Source organism: Squalius cephalus (assembly GCF_949319135.1).
Source record: "Squalius cephalus genome assembly, chromosome: 18".
Lineage (NCBI taxonomy): Eukaryota > Metazoa > Chordata > Actinopteri > Cypriniformes > Leuciscidae > Squalius > Squalius cephalus.
Genome location: NC_137139.1, coordinates 19,860,533 through 19,877,440, shown reverse-complemented (window position 1 = coordinate 19,877,440; position 16,908 = coordinate 19,860,533). Strand labels below are relative to the sequence as shown.

The following is a 16,908-nucleotide window of genomic DNA, read 5'->3' as shown; positions in this document are numbered from 1 at the left end:
GCCAGTCACAGGAAAACAGTTTGAGCTCTCTGATGCTGACAGTAAACCAAAAGCACACAGCAATTCGACACTGTGGGTGTGGCCAATACAGCAGAGTTTCCTTAAGGACAGTCAGCATGTTGCTATTTGAACACAGTAGCTGTACTATCTGCAGATTTATTATTACTCTAACTGGCACCGATGATTAGGAACCAGCAGCTCTGTCCCAAAACCAACAGAGGCAGCATTTTAAGGCATCATTGATGAACACTTCCAATGCAAATGCAGTTGCAAACAGGTAGGCATCATGATTATGCCTTTTAGGATACCTTCTTTTGGCCAAATATCACATGCTTTAAAGAGAAGGCAATTCCATAACGCACTGTGACAAGCTCAATGAGATATTTCCATCCAAGATGACAGATAAACCCAGAGAAATGTCAAATATATATATATATATATATATATATATATATATATATATATATATATATATATATATATATATATATATATATATATAGTCTATTAAAAGAAAAAAAATTGAAAGTGAAAATGCAAATCTCTGAAATTATTTTTAACATAGTAATTCTGCTGTCCAGGGCATTGTGGTCTTTCCATTTTATTCAACAGAATGAGTTCCTGACAGTCTCGATGCCACATCACATTATTAAGTTAACATTACAAGCCTAGAGATTATTTTAATATCACTCTGTTAAGCGGCTTATTTTTTTAAACATAAATTGTAAGGACAAGTGGAGCAGATCTTCTTCACCCAGTCTGACTGTTCTATCATTTACAGATACAATGATGCTTTTAATGATAAGACTGAAAGCTGTTTTAATCAAATGATACAATCCAGTTTTAGACAACAACAATGCATTAATGTTATACTCTTTCACGACATCACTGAATTACTTTATAATTTATTCCTTTATTGCTAGAATATGGTTAATGTAACTTTGGTTATTTGGTCATGAGTGTAACAACAGTTTATGGTTCACAAATAATACCTACTAACACTAAAGCGTCAACTTCAGGATCTACAGAGCCATAAGTCAAAAGTAGAACTACTGTAACGTTTCACATGTACTGGAGAACATGAAGACAGTGAGCGTCCTCTCTTTCAAATTGACAAAATAAGTACTCATAGTTTTTGACATTGATTTGTGGAGATAACTGGCCATGTGAAAGGATTAATTGCTTCTTCCGCACTGGTGATCTGAAAGCAGGACCTTTTTTCTCAATATTTTTAGTGCCATTTTATTTTGTTTTTAAAAAATGATAAAAATTACATTCACTTTATGACAATGTGCAAAATGACCAAAAAGCAACTGACCAAACTGAACCAACATTGTCAAATTTTAAACATATCAAACAATTAAAAGAAAAAAGAAAATCAACATAAAATGCTTTGACTTAAATATGACAGTGGTTCTTAGTCCTGGTCCAGTCCAGGACCCTCTCTTATCTAACACACTTATTTGAGGTCTTGGAGTCTCTACTAATGAGTTTATGAGTGTGTTATCAGGTGTGCTTAGCGAGACATTTAGGATGCGGCTGCATCTGAAAACTTAAAAATGCTGCCTTCAGAGGACACATTCCAAGGTAGGAAGGCATCAAGGCATTAGCTTCTATTCCTGTCTCCCGAGATACCTTCATCTGATTGATTTTGAAGGCAGCATAGATGCATATCCTTTCACTGCCTTTGATAACCACAATTCTGTGCATTCCATTCGGTGAAAGTTGAGCTAGAAAAAAAAAGATGGCGTCTAAAAGTTGCAGTTGCTGGTTGATTTTGATCAACATTTTACACTACAGATGTTTTTTCTAGACAGAAATTACTATTGTAGAAATTAAATATTTGTTTATTCCTCAACAAAGCTCGCTTTATTTTGCTGTAGATCATTAAACTGTGCAACGTCTACACTTATTCGGATACATTTAAAAATGTTGTTGTTTCAAAACTCTCTTCATCCACACTATTGTTTTCAAGGATTTTCTAAACGTTACTTGTCCACACTGAAACGTCAGAAGACGCTTAAATAGTTTTACAGCGTATGTGTAGAATGTAATAAAAGCTCACTGAAATGATATCGAGAGACCAGAAATCATAAAGTTCTCACGCTGGTCTTCTGGCACAATCACTTTATTAGCAAAATCTCTCACCACTTAACTGGTGTGTTCAGGTTGCACTCAATCGCCACTCCACGTGTGGTCTAAAACCCAAATGCACTCATGTTTTGCCACAGCACAGCAATTCCGAACAAATTTTATGTCATCTTTGTAGGAATGTAATATGACGATTAAACAAAGTAACATATTTAGCAAACTGTGACAGCACATGGGAGGCACATGCCGGTATAAACATATATCTACCTGAACAATCTGTCATTTTGTTTAAACATATGTTTTGGACAGTTTTCACAGTCCACACTATAACACAAAAACTGTGTTTTCAAATGTATTTACTTGGGAGAGCATCTTCAAAAAGCTCTGTTTTCACAGGACAAAAATGCCTTCTCAGTGTGGATAGAAGGCCAAAACGTAGAGAAACGGATGCGTTTTCAAATGTTTCGGATTAGTGTAGACAAACCGATATACTGCGTAGTTCTGGGGGTTTTCCAGTACCAGGATTTGGAACCACTGCATTATGAAAACTTGAGTTACACATTTGCCGTTTTAATGTATACTACCATTTAAAAGTTTGTGGTCAGTAATAAAAGATATTAATACTGTTGTTTTGAACTTTCTATTCATCAAAGAATCCAATTATCATGCTTTACACAAATTTAACCAGTACAACTGTTTTCAGCATTGATAATAATGAGAAATGTTTCTTCAGAACCAAATCAGCATATTAGAAAAATTTCTGAAGGGTCATGTGACACTGAAGACTGAAGTAATGATTCTGAAAATTCAGCTTTGCCATCAAAGCAATAAATTACATTTTTAAATATATTAAAACCAAATGTCGGCATCCGATAGAACGGGTGAAGGTCTTTGCATGTTACCGTCTATCCGCGTGGCAAAGTAATTTAATTACATTTAAGCTTTTATCTGACTCCATTTTATATCTGACTCCATTTTATCATGACCTCGAATTTAGGTTAGATTGCCAATTGGTTATTGGTCAATTATGTAATAGTTTAGCAATATTTATCCTCACACCTTGTTTAACGTGGGTCTCACGATCACAAGCTCGCCAGCTTCAGTCACCAAACAGGTAATTGCTATATACCTGAGATCAGTCGCATTCACGCTTATACAATGAAAGATACTTTGGTATAGCCCCCATGGAATTGCATACACTTGAATTTAACGTAACGTTTACTTCAGTAGAGGTATGGCCACTACTACAGATATAAGTCAACCAACTTTAGATAAGTGTACGTGGGAAACCACGGCATGGCCAATCCACAGCTATTATAAGAGAAGTAATTTACTTCTCTTATAATAGCTGTGGATTGGCCATGCCGTGGTTTCCCACGTACACTTATCTAAAGTAACATTAAATTAAAACAGAGGTAAGACACAACCAAATTTAGGTTGGTAAAGCAGCACGTTTGCTGCCCTAAACAGAAATTCACTTCTTGTCTTTGCAAAACCAAGTACACTTGAATTAGTGCCAAATATTAGTCGTCACTAATCTGACGCAAAACTTGCGATAACATACGAATCCGTTTAATCTACTTGGGAAAACAATTTCAGAGTCAGTCGGAATAAAATCAAATGTAACAATTTATTACGTATCATGTCAATTTCAAAATCAGTTCAAAGATAATAAATACAAAACGTCAAATGCTCTGGAATAAAGAGAGAAGATGCGAACCTGACATTATAAAATACATGATGCTAAGTGTTTTGCATACACTCCGCATAATGCGCTAATTTGAGTTACAAATCGCCCTGAGGTTCTTGTTGCATTTCTTTATATAGACAGAAACTTCTTTCACATGAAAACATTTGCTAACAATGGGAATTTGCATTCAGAGTTTACACCTTTTGGAAGCCGGATGTCATTTGCCTGGAAGACACACCCTCCTCTGGGTGCAAGTTATATCTTGGTTTTCTTCTTTGGTAATGAGACATTTGTACCAGTCGCACTGAGACATTTCAAATGATACCAAACATGTATAATACTGTATGATAATTATTCACATTAAACCATATAGATGTTTGGGTGAATTTTGGTGATCGTGGGGGAAGAGGGAAAGAGATGTATTCAGAGGTGAGACTTGCGTCTCAAATGGTGATGCTAACTGCACAAGAGAGAATTCAAATGTTAATTTCCTTTGTTTTCTCAGAGTTGCCCTCTCTTCCAGTTTTTCCAGTCTTACAAATGTAACTGTATTTTGCTGTTTGATCAAATAAATGCAGCCATTGTGTGCATAAGAGACTTCCTTAAAAAACTTTTTTGTTTTAAATTGTGTATATGTTGCAAATTAACCTGCTATCAGAGCAAATAATTCAGTTCACCAGTGTTCAGATCTTCCAGTACAAGCAGATCAATCCTCAACCAGCTGATTCAATTTGTTCTAAATGTTTTATTGTTTGAGTGCAACCATTTTTTAATTAAAACAATTTAATAGCATCTTTTTTGACTAGTGTTCATGACCATTGGTGCAATAAAAAATCCTTAGGTCAATAAGCATGTAACTAAAGCTGTTAGAAATCAATGTCTAACAGCTGAAAAACAGCATGAAAATCCTCAAATAACAGACACACTGAGTCTCAATGTCTGCATTTTAGCAGTAATGTTTCCTGAAGCATTACAACATTGCAGAGAAGAGAATCCACCCGTCGACAAGCAGCTCCAACAGGGAGCAATCAATGCATATAGAAAGAAACCGTTCTACATGCAAACCTAACAAAACAAAAATACAGCAAGCACTTTCAAAAAGTAAATCAGACCAACATGTACATATACAGAGGAGGGGTAAACTGAAATGGAGGATTCTGCTGTCTTTGGGGTGGGTAGCTGCAGTGCAGTTGGCTGGGCAGGGAAGCAGGAAGATGAGGTTGAGAGAGAAACAGAGAAGTTTATGCCATGCATTTTCCTCAAGACTGCAAATTACCTGAATGGGTCTGAATCCTCCCTTGAATATTGAAGCAGGAAAGAGAGAGAAGAAGCTCATGGGATAATGCACTAATTGGTATGGAGGGATAGAGAGAGACTAACACACACACTTAATGAGAGATCTGCAGTACAGAGCATGCAAAGAGCCTTTCCTTCAGGGAAAGCCATTTACAAAACAAGAGGGCACTATGCTCTGCTTTTTAGGTAGCCAAGTGACATCATCTTTATGTGGCAACACACAAGAAACAGGACCTGAAATCCACTAACCCTCACAGATGCTCACAACGAACTGAAAAATAGAGATGGACCAGAAAGTCTTGTACAGAAACAAGTTCCTTTGACTATAAGAGACGTTCAAAGCTCACTGTAGGTGAGATGAATCACAGGATAATAATTCAAAGGAAACACACACCAGATGAAGACACATAGTGCTAATGTTAAATGCAAATGATGATGATTGTGTTCAAAATATAAATGCAGAATTAAATAAAAATTTATATTTCAAAAAAAAAAAGAGGCTACACTTTATTTTAGGGTTAGGACAAGGGTTAACTGCATGTGATTATACATAATTTATAATTATTACTATGGTGACCACATGTAACGTGTAACAAGGAAGGACACTGTAAAATAAAGTGTTACCAAAATAAATATATAATAGTAAAAACAGCAATAGAAATTTTTCACAAGTAGTTGCGTAACTCATATTTAGGTTAGTATTACTTAAACGGGAAAAATTTCACACAAAAAGATAATTCTTTCGTCTATTAAACATAAAAGGAGATATTTCAAGCAGACATCAAGTTAGCATATGACTTGGATTACAGTGAAAAAAGTTGTATTAACTGCTCAAATGATGCCTTAATGTTCCATATTTCTTTTGGTCGCCATCTAATTTGTATGGAAGAAAGCAGCGCGAACATACTCCAAAACTTCTCCTTAATTGTTTCATGGAAGAAAGCATACAGGATTGGAATGACATGAATTTTCATTTTTGGATGAACTATTATTTTAAAAAACACAGGGGGTCCATGTATTACACAGTGAACGTTCACTTGTTCAACCTTAAATTCTGACCGTAACTATATATTTACAAGGCCTTAAAGTTCAGATGTCAATTAAAAGGTCCTTACTGTGTCAACTTTTGATCATTTTTAAATGGTCACATTTCAGTCAGAATTAGACAACTAATATTTCCCAGTGATCTTCAAAGATCTGAACTGCATATGTTGCTGAACAGTGTGTTCCCAGACGTTTATTTTTGAATGTGTGTTTCTGTCAGTGTGTGTCGGAACTGCTCCAAGAGCCAGAGAGGGTGAACCCTGAATGTAGATCATGTATCTAGTCAAGCTTACAATGGACTACTACAGACTAGATATACTCTCTACACCTGGCTTTTACTTCTGAACAAAAGGATTCACTCGTTTGATCTACAGCCTAAGCTCAGAGTAGTAAAGACATCCTCTAATACACTAAGCACACTACAAGACCGAAGTTTGTTGCCATTTGATGGTATAAAGGTAGTTCACCATCATTTATTCATTCTCATGTTGTTTCAAACCTGTATGACTTTCTTCTACGATAGATTACCACATCTGTCTTGCTGCTTTATCTGCCTCAAACAAATTGCCGTCTGACTGGATTGCAAGATACTGCCAAAAATCACTTGGCAGAATCAATGACAAAGTTTTAAATTCTGCAAAGTCACAATGCATGACCATGATGGATCATTAAAAAGTTGCATTTTGTCATTATTTAATCAACTTCATGTCGTTTCAAACCTGTTTAAATTCCTTCCTATTACAAAACACAATTTTGAAGAGCTTTGGACCCCATTGGAAAAAATGAGGGTGAGTAAACAATGACAATTTTTATTTTTGGGTTAATATCACTTTAAATAAGCGCAGGTTAAATTCCGTTTTGTAGTGTTTGTTTGCTATTAAACTTACAGGCCCCAGGAAGCTTCTAAGGGGGCTCCATAAATGTCTACAAATTATTTAAATGTAGTTATATTAACAATCTTAATTAAAATGCAGTAAAAATAAAGATGTACAACACTTTTATTACCAGGGGTATCAGCTTATAGGAAGGCCTTCAAATTTTGTCTTGAAGTCAACAATGTTGGGAACCAGTGACCACTGCCATAGTGGACATTACCAAGGCCCCATTGTCAAAGGGCCTGTGACAAATTTCCAGTTTTCAGTCCTGAATGTACTGGAGCTGTAAACAATCTCTCTGAATAATCGCAACAAACCGGATCAATGTGTTACTTTAGTCTAAGAAACACAATAAAGCTTATAAGATGTGTGAAAGATGGCCATGCATATGCGTACATTACCTGGTGATGGGTAGGACGAGGCCCAGTGGCAAACTGATTGAAGGCAAAGAGTGGCATGGCAGAGGGAGAGAATCAGAGAGAAAAAAAGAAGCGAGAGGTAAGAATGATCACCCATAGACAAACACATAAACCACAATCTGTGCATGGCATAAGCTGCGTACTTCCAGAAAGGAAGTAATGATGCAAGGCATGTTATATGTACCATATACACACAGCACCACCTGATCATCAAACATCACACTATAAACAAAAGCATAGCGCTTAGCAGAGAGGAAGCATTTCTAACAGAAGTCTAATTTGAAAAGATTACATGTTATCATGATGAAGTCACGGACACTCACCAGGCGGCTCTGAGGCTGTGCGTTCATTGGTTGGTTTGGCGAAGAGTAGACCAGAGGGGTCGTGCCGGCATTCTGCCCCAGTGTGTACGGAGACTGCAGAGTCACGGGGTCCCAGACAGGCCGAGGTGGAACGACCACCGGCGGAGGAGGAGAAACAGCAGTTAGGATGGATGTGAGTGTTACCTTCTCTGATAAAATCCCTACAGCTGAGTGAGCGCGTGCTGCGTAAGTGTGGGTGACAGAGTGAATGTGTCCACTCCCTGCCGCTGCAAACACTGCGGTCTGCTGACACTGACAAATCTGCCATCTCCTCAACGCTGCCTTCAAGGCAGAGAAAGAGAGAGAGAAATAGAGGCGTAGTCCTGAGCAGACGTGAGTGGGTGCAAACAGAGCGTTTGTGTGTCACTGGGTTCAGACTATATTGAACTATACAGGATGGCAGAACAGAGCTTTAGAGGCTTTCATTCAAATCAACTCAAGGAACATTTATTTTGCTGTCAGTCTACCTTGCTCAAGGGCAGAAAGGTGATGACACGTCACGTGGGTTATCCAGAGTGAGGTTTCAACCTAAAACTTTTCGGTTTTCCTGAAAGGATCCAAAGATGATTGGCTGGCTGACAGCTATTTATATATATATATAAAGTTTTGTTATTTCAGGTATCTAATAGGACACTATTTTAAACAGTGTTCAACTGTTTTTTTTTTAATGGCTGATGCAGATACATATATTTATTTAGCAAACGTAAGTCCAGTAAGTAAATTAAGTGAACACTTATTTTACACCAATATTTTTTTCAAAATTTGAAATCAGAAAGAACAGTTATTAGACAATGATGATGATCAATCTGTAATAATACATCTATAAATATTTTTACTATAAGGAAACTAGAACTTTAATCTAGAATTTAACATGTTCCAAGAAACCAGAACATTTTTTATTGTATTCAATGGTTCATTGACTGTATCATGAAAATATTTATGCTTAGCGTCTCACTGTCGATGTTATTAGCTTCAATTATAAGTGTCAGACTCTGTTCTGCCACATCACAACAAACCTCCACAGGGAGTCGAGATGTGATTGCTATTATTCTACTTTTTGAGTACAGCATTCTTGCACTCTAGAAACATTGCCGCCCACATGGTAGAAAAACCATGTTCGATACCCACTAGTCACAAAATCTTCTGGTAAACAATAAATCCTCGGCTCGAACTCCTAGATGGCAGCCAAAATTTTCTGTTCACCTCTGACATCCACAAACCACACCGATTCTTCCTCTGCATTCACATGCACATGTTTTGATCGAGGAAAGAGTAGATGGGTGATTAAGGTTTAGCCTTTGGAGAACTCTTAGCCTATTAATAGGCAGTCGTGCCGGCAGTGCGGTGCAGGAGTGGAGTGGGAATGTGAGCGCTGGTCTTAGACAGATAAGCTTGAGAACAGCTGAGTCACCCTGACAGACTTTCTATTCCTGTGGCAGAGTCCACCGGGCACAGCGTGAATGTTGGCTGTGTGTGTTTGCGTGACAGGGCGCCGAGTTTGGTGGACCTCTACACACCGGTAGTGTGCATACTTACACCATGACAAACAAGTAATAACTTCCCCACAGGCTAATTATGATAGAGAACATGCGGCATACCCAGATAAGCTGGATCTCAATCAAGTATCAACAATAAAGACAAACATCACAGCAGAGAGAGGAGTCTAGCAATGACTATATGTCAAGCATCTTATTAGTTCGCCAGCTTTATTTAATCATCGCAGTAAGACGCACTGCTTACTGTTTGACAGCCAGCACAGCAGGTTCCCAAAGATTATGTAAACTTACAATCCTATCTGCAGTCAGGTCTCAAACAGATTTTCGCTGAGTGCAGAAAAGCGATCAAATCCGCCTTAAACCAAGGAAACACGCTAGGCTTTAAGTCCTGTCTAAGAAATCAGTGTTTTTATAGATCAGGAATGATTAACCACGGTAATCAGTGATATATCACGTTTCGTAGGAAATCTTCGACATCTGCATCCAATTATCTGAAATACCTTCCTACTGACCTCTAAAGATTTTTTATCTATGTGTAATGTATCTGTAAGAAAAAGACAACCAAACAGTGATGTGTTGTATAATGGTGGCAGGCATCAGGGCTGGGCAAAACAGCTAAAATTGAATTTTTCTCAGTATTTAGAGCCTTTAGACAGCATTCGTTATCACAATATTTATGTATTTGCTTCAAACTGGCTTAAATAGTGGTTTCTTTTTAAATCAAAGGACCCATCAATTTGAATGGCAAATGGCACCTGTAAATTAATAATTCAAAGTAGATTCAAAATGTTTTGCAAACACTTGCAGGACACACTAATATTTAAATTTAGAGGGTTGGTTAACCAAAAATTCCCAATAAACACTGATCAACACAAATACATAGAGTACATCAAATATGATAAACAGAAGCTCAACCGTACTTGCTCAAATCCTATAAAACAATCTTTTTTTATGTTTGATGTGTCAAAGTTTTGGTGGAATGGACTTTTAATAAAAACAGTTTCACTTCTGTTTCGAAGATGAATCAAAGTTAACATGAGGGTGAAATGACAGAATTTTCATTTTTGAGTGAACTCTATCTTAAAAGTCAAATTAAAACTGCAATAAAGTCTTTGCAGTATTCAGAATGTTGCTTACTTTTATTTATATTTTACGTTAACATTACAAATAATTCAATATTTTGCCCAGCCCTACCAAGCATACAAACACTCAGGTGGGTGCACTCACCCCTCCTCCTGCCTCCCATCCTTTAGGGTGACCATACAGATGCGGAGTGGATACTGTTGAAACTGATACCTGAGAGAGTCCAGGGGAGGAGGCGTGACCCGGCGGTGTGGCCTCTAGGTTAGGGCGTCCCTTGTTGATTTCATGTGTATATGGGGGCCTCTGTACCTGAGAAAAAAAACAAAACAATTGTCAACACTGAAGAGTCAGTCAAAACAAGCATCACTGTTTTTGAAGTCAACATGAAATGACATTCGTAAACTCATTTCATTTCAGTACCATGACAGGTTGAGAACCTAGTTTAGAGGTTTCTCCTGAAACCCCATATTTGAGGAGGCTTTGTGACCAGGAAGTCTGAAGGTCAAAGTTCACCCTTAACAGCATTGCAACGCAAAGTCCTTTAAGACAAGTAATTTCACTCGGCGGCCATCTTTGAAACTCGTCTCAGGAAGCTATTTCAGTTATGCAAGTGTAGCTCCTATCTCTTTGAATGGGGAAACATCAAATTCTCCACAGCTGTTCACAAAGCTTACGATTAAATTTCATATTTGAAATCACCAATGAAATCTGACAACAGTTTTCTCATAAATGTGGTTTCTTGTTAAAATAGCATTAAAATAGTTTATTTATCAGGCTGGACCAGCGTAACGCGTGTTTCAGAACAGCTCTAACAGCAGCTTCAGTGACGCAATGACTTTATCAATCAGCAATCGGCTCTTTTCTTTAGAAGGCGGGACTTATTCCGCCATATTGCCCGCTGCACTTTCTCCCATTAATACGAGTGCACTGTCTTTCTGTAAATTAAAGTAGTAGTTCACTTTAAAATGAAAATTACCCCACGATTTACTCACCCTCAAGCCATTCTAGGTGTATATGACTTTCTTCTTTCAGACGAATACAATCGGAGATAATATTAATAAATATTAATAAACACACTGAGCACCCGAAGCCGCGTGTTCTTTTATGATGGATGGATGCACTTTTTTAAGCTTCAAACTGATGGTTGCAATTCACTGCCATTATAAAGCTCGGAAGCTTAAAAAAGTGCATCCATCCATCATAAAAGAACTCCACACGGCTCCGGGGGGTTAATAAAGGCCTTCTGGAGCAAAGCGATGAGTTTGTGAAAGAAAAATATTCATATTTAACACGTTACAAAGTAAAATAATTAGCTTCTGGCCAAACAAACATATGGATTCGACTTAAGTCTAAAGCGCAACTTATGCAAGTAATGCGACGTACTGCTGATATTTATGCTACGCCATGACACACTACGCTACTTCCAACATCATAAGTTGCGCTTTAGACGCTAGTAGACTGCGTATTGCCATTTGGCCGGAAGCTGTTAAATATGAATATTTTTCTTACACAAACTCATCGCTTTGCTTCAGAAGGCCTTTATTAACTCCCCGAAGCCGTATGGAGTTCTTTTATGATGGATGGATGCCCTTTTTTGAGCTTCAAAACGATTTTGCTTTCCTCATGGTCACTGATTAATTAACTATTAACAAAACCCATATTCCTGTGTACTGTAGACTAGATCTTGTAGTCACCACATGAAATTCTCCTACAGCAGCAGCTCCATCATAGGCATTGGAGAGAGTGAGTGTCATTGTCAGTTCTCCCTGGATTTTCAAAGTTGCTGCTGTAATTATAAATTGTAAATGTGGGCCAGAAACTGATTATCTTGCTGGTTGCACAGTAAGAGGTTGCAGCAGGAGCAACTCCATAACTCATTAAAGAAAACGGGAAACGTGCAGTCGTCTTCCTTGCAGATCAAAGGCTTCAAACAGAGAGTGCACAGTTTTTACCCACTCTGAGGGCTGAAATACGGCCATCTGCGAGCCAGACGTGTTCCTCTGGAAGGAGATTGCGGTAAAACAAACATCTCCACCTTGGTCGTACACCACATATCCAATGACAATCAGTCAGTTCTGAATTAAACACCTGGAACTTCACACAACTGGCTTTCCTGCTTTCCCAGGCAACATCAGCAGGTGGAGAATGACCCAGTTATTTGCAGGGATTACACAGCTTACCCAGCAGCTGGGCTTTTCCAGGGTGGGGTGCTGCTGTACTAAGGAGGGGTGGGTGAAATCACACACACAGCCCTGTGGCTCCCAGAATGAGGGGCTTTCTGACCCAACACAGGAAGCAGGAACAGGAGAAAGACCAGCTCAGCAGAAAAAAGCACCCCACCCATTCACTTCCCTCAGTACTGTTCAAACATCATCAGTCCTGCTCTCTCAACCTCACGTCACTCCAGCCAGCTGTCAGAAATCCATTTTCCTATTAAAGGGCAATATTTGCGCTTTGGAATCGATTTTGCAGCCACATTTTTACTTTATATGAGAGTTTTTTTCCTAAGATATAAAAAAATTTGCATGCCCTCCATTTATGTCAAATACTTTAAAACCATACTACATGTAATGGTAGTTTTTTGTAACTATTAAACTATTGTAACTATGGATCATTTTTGACTTTGTGAATTTTTTTACAACAAATCTGCGACCTTAATTATACACTGTTGAGAAGTTGTGTGTCCCTAAGCTTCAAGGTGCAAAGCATGTGCCACACCCCTCTTAGCTTGTTAATTTTCCTATTAACTTCTAGCTCCACCCACCTGATCTCAAACCAATTAGGACACTATCAGGCTTTATAAATTGCACCTGTGCCCACAGCACCTTCATTCTGGTGCACATGGATGCACTGTGCATAGGACTGAGTTCTTTCTCCTTTGTTTTTTCCTGCGTGTGCGTATTTGGCCATGTAAGTGCTTTTGTTTGACACTTAACTATTATTCTGTATTTCTTAAGTTTGTCCTAAATGTGTTCATTTTGCTGTATTTCCTGCTTAGGCATGTTCTTTAGTTATTTAGATATGTATTTGAGATTATAGTATGAGTAGATGGCCTCATATATTGTTTAAATTACTTTATTTCCTGTGAATTCAATGTTATGATTATTGTAAACTAAAACATTGTATTTCTGTTCTTTGTAGAAACCACACGCGCACACATACACCCCTACATACACACACACATATCCAATACCTGATTTGGAAGGAAAATAAAGACCTTAACACCTGAGCGACTAGACTGGACCTGTTCTTACTGACAGCCCCATTGGCTTCAAGCTAGCTACCTAAGCATCCTCTTACTCCTTTTCATACACACTGTTAGTGCTCTCAAATTTCATTAAAATATCTAAATGTGATCAATGTCTCATTTATTTTCCCACTTCCCCTGGATGTATACACTACTGTTAAAAAGTTTGAGGTCAGTAAGATTTTTTTCTTAAAGAAAAGTTATATTTTTATTCAACAAAGATGCATTACACTGTTTAAAAGTTACAGTAAATAAATTTATAATGTTACCAAAGATTTATATTTCAAATAAATGCTGTTCTATAAGCATAAGAGACTTTTGAACAGTGCTTTGTGTGTGTGTGTGTGTACACAAAGACCACATAGAGACAGTATCTGTATTATGGTTCATTGGACTCTTAACTAGTGAGAAAGCAATTTCAGCCAAATTTGTGAAAGTTGAAAAAAAAAAAAAAAAACTTGATTCAATTTTCAAAATGAGTGGAAACATTAAAAGAGAGAAAGTAATAAGACTTTCCATTTTTGGAGCCCTCCCATACCATTGCCTACTTAGCCATAACTATGGTAAACAGCTTCCACCAGTACACATGGTGGTCCACATGTTGATGACTCAAATGTACTGTGGTAGTGCAGTTAGGAGTCAAATAATACATTGTTACAGGACATCTGCAGAGGCAGGGTAACTTGGTCTAAGTTAAACCAAGTTGGGTTAACTTGGTTAACCCAAGTTAAGGCCATGACACACCAAGTCGACGTCAAAGAACTAGCGGCGACGAAAGCCGACTGTGTTGCCGCCTTGCGTCAGCTGCGTCTGGGCCAAAGAGCTCCACTTGAACACACCAAAAGGACTATAGCTGACTTTCAACTAATAAGTACGTTCTACGCCTGTATGTAAGGAATAACTGTCAATATCAGCGGGTATCAATAGTCTGTTTCATCATTCAAAAAAGGTAACCGAAACTTAGACTGCAGATATACAAACCGCAAACAACGCAGTGCTTGCTTACCATTTTGAATATCAATCATGCTGATCACTTTCTTCATTCCAGGAGGCTCATGTTATTATGAAAATATTTACATACTGGAGTGCTCTTGTAAAATGACGTAAAAGTAGTACAGCCTTCTGTGTGTGTGCCGTCTTGACTTCTTTGCTTGCTTTCATTCTTGTTCGCTAAACTGAACCGCCAATCAGAGCGATCTCTCTCACTGATGGCCCAGATGCCAATTCAGCATGTGGACAGACACCGACGTGAACCAGACTAGAACCGACATGTGGACACTGCAAAAACTAGCCTGACAGACATTCATCGAAGACCCGACGGCTTGGTGTGTCACGGCCCTTGGAGTCCAAGCAATCAAACAATTTGCGGACATGGCTTAATTTCAATAAAGCATACTTTAAAGAACCTGTCATTTCTTTAGAAATGACTGCAGCAAATAGGGGCAGGCTTCAGATCATCTAAGTTAAAGCCGCCTGATGACAGGTATAGATGTAAAGATGGGGAATGGATCGTTCAACTCACACTGTAGACAGCAGTGATGGGCTGGGAGAAGATTCGGTCGTCCAGGGGAGGCGGCACTCTTGGAAACCTAGGGGGGATATTAAGGAAAACTCTGGGGAAGAAAGTACTTAAGGCCAAACACAGCAACAAGGTGGGAGAACACACATGATGCATGAAGGAAACTGTTCAAGCGCAGTAACAAGTAAAGAAACGAGGTGACAGAGTCAAGCCGATCACATTCATCCACATGCAAATTAGCTAATTAGCTTGTTTTTCCAAAGTTATATAACCTAGAACTGTTCTGCATGACAGATCCGTATTATTCATCTTCTCCTTATTTTTTTCTTCTGCTTGCCCTGCCAATATTTTCACCAGCCCTATTAAAAAAATGTCTTTTTTAGCAGCACGTACTACAGTTCAAATGCTTGGGGACTCATATTTTTATTTGATAAAAAAAAACTGTAAAAACAGAATATTGTGAAATAATAATAACATAAAAACAACATAAAATAACTGTTTTCTTTATATATATATATATATATATATATATATATATATATATAATTCATAGAATATAATTTTTGGGTAATAATGTAAACGTTTTTACTGCCAGGCTTGGTCAATTTTATGCAGCCTTGCTAAAAATATATAATTATATCTTTAAATATACATGATCCATATCAATTTATTTATAAACATTAATAGCTAGAAATAGCTATAATATGCAGAAACTCCACCATAATAACTATAAACTCTTATAAAAACTGTCATAAATTACTGTATTACTTTCAAAATTCTAAATGATAGATGATCACAAATCATTTATCCAGAACTTGTAATGTTTATGCTGATTTATTTCTTAAAACATGCTTTTTAAATAAGATAAATAATTAACATTAATAAAAAATGATTTTTAACTCTGATTTAATCTGAGTTATTATTTAAAAGTGACACATTGAATTGACATTTCTGTAGCTCAAACAGCAGACCATGGTGCTAGCAACATCAATGTCATCGGTTATTATACCAACAAAATATGTACCTTTTAAATATGTTAAAAACAATATTCAATACATCACAGAAATGTAAATGTTTAAATTTGCAAGGCTTGAAAAAAATGTAAAAAATCAACAAACATAATGACCTGAAACTCTCTCTCATGCACTGTTAAACGGCTAGTGTCAATCCCTGCTCTCTTTTCCACATGCGTCTTAAAAAAACAAGGTAACGTTTTAAAGGAAACATGTATTTGTTCTTCTCCAACTCATTTTTCAGTGTGTCGCCAGAAAACGATGCAAAATTCACATAAATAGTACTTGAAACTCTTCCATATAATCAACCATACTCCACATTACTGAATAAACAGTGTATTTTGAATGTTGGAGTCATTCCGTGCGATTCCTCTAAGAAATGAGGTTCTCGCACAAATGAACGTCATCATCCGTGCTGCAAAAAGGTGCAGCAAAACTGTCCTACACAAGAAGCTGATTGTGTATTAACATGCTGCTGTAGTGCAGAGGACGGAGATGCGTCTTCCATCTCCAGCCCAGCAGCAGATACGTGCTGCCTCAGTTCTGTCTGTACAACCAGGCTATTGTTAACTTATGAGGGTGGGGAAGCCCTTCCTCCTCCACTGCACCACAGGCACATACACACACCGAGAGAGTTCAAACAGAGATAATGTACAGTTTACTGAAACAACAGCTGTTAGTTACTCATTTTAACTTTCCCTTGGCACGCTGCCAAGACACTTTCACAGTATTCCCATCATGCTCAACAACCACGTCACCCTTTTACAGCCACA

General features: G+C 37.7%; 1 protein-coding gene across 3 annotated transcripts in view; it reads right to left on the bottom strand.

Moving 5' to 3' along the window:
• Positions 1 to 16,908, bottom strand: part of eif4g3b (eukaryotic translation initiation factor 4 gamma, 3b) — a 47,459-nt gene that overhangs the window by 28,133 nt on the left and 2,418 nt on the right. The window contains exons 2-6 of one of the 3 annotated variants that reach the window (XM_079849254.1): positions 15,126 to 15,216; positions 10,501 to 10,665; positions 7,739 to 7,831; positions 7,398 to 7,430; positions 5,058 to 5,078 (exon numbers count right to left, since the gene is read on the bottom strand). In XM_079849254.1, coding sequence (XP_079705380.1) covers positions 5,058 to 5,078; positions 7,398 to 7,430; positions 7,739 to 7,831; positions 10,501 to 10,665; positions 15,126 to 15,216 — 403 coding nt within the window. The remainder of the gene's footprint in view (positions 1 to 5,057; positions 5,079 to 7,397; positions 7,431 to 7,738; positions 7,832 to 10,500; positions 10,666 to 15,125; positions 15,217 to 16,908) is intronic. The other 2 variants (XM_079849255.1, XM_079849256.1) reach the window with 2 other exon arrangements.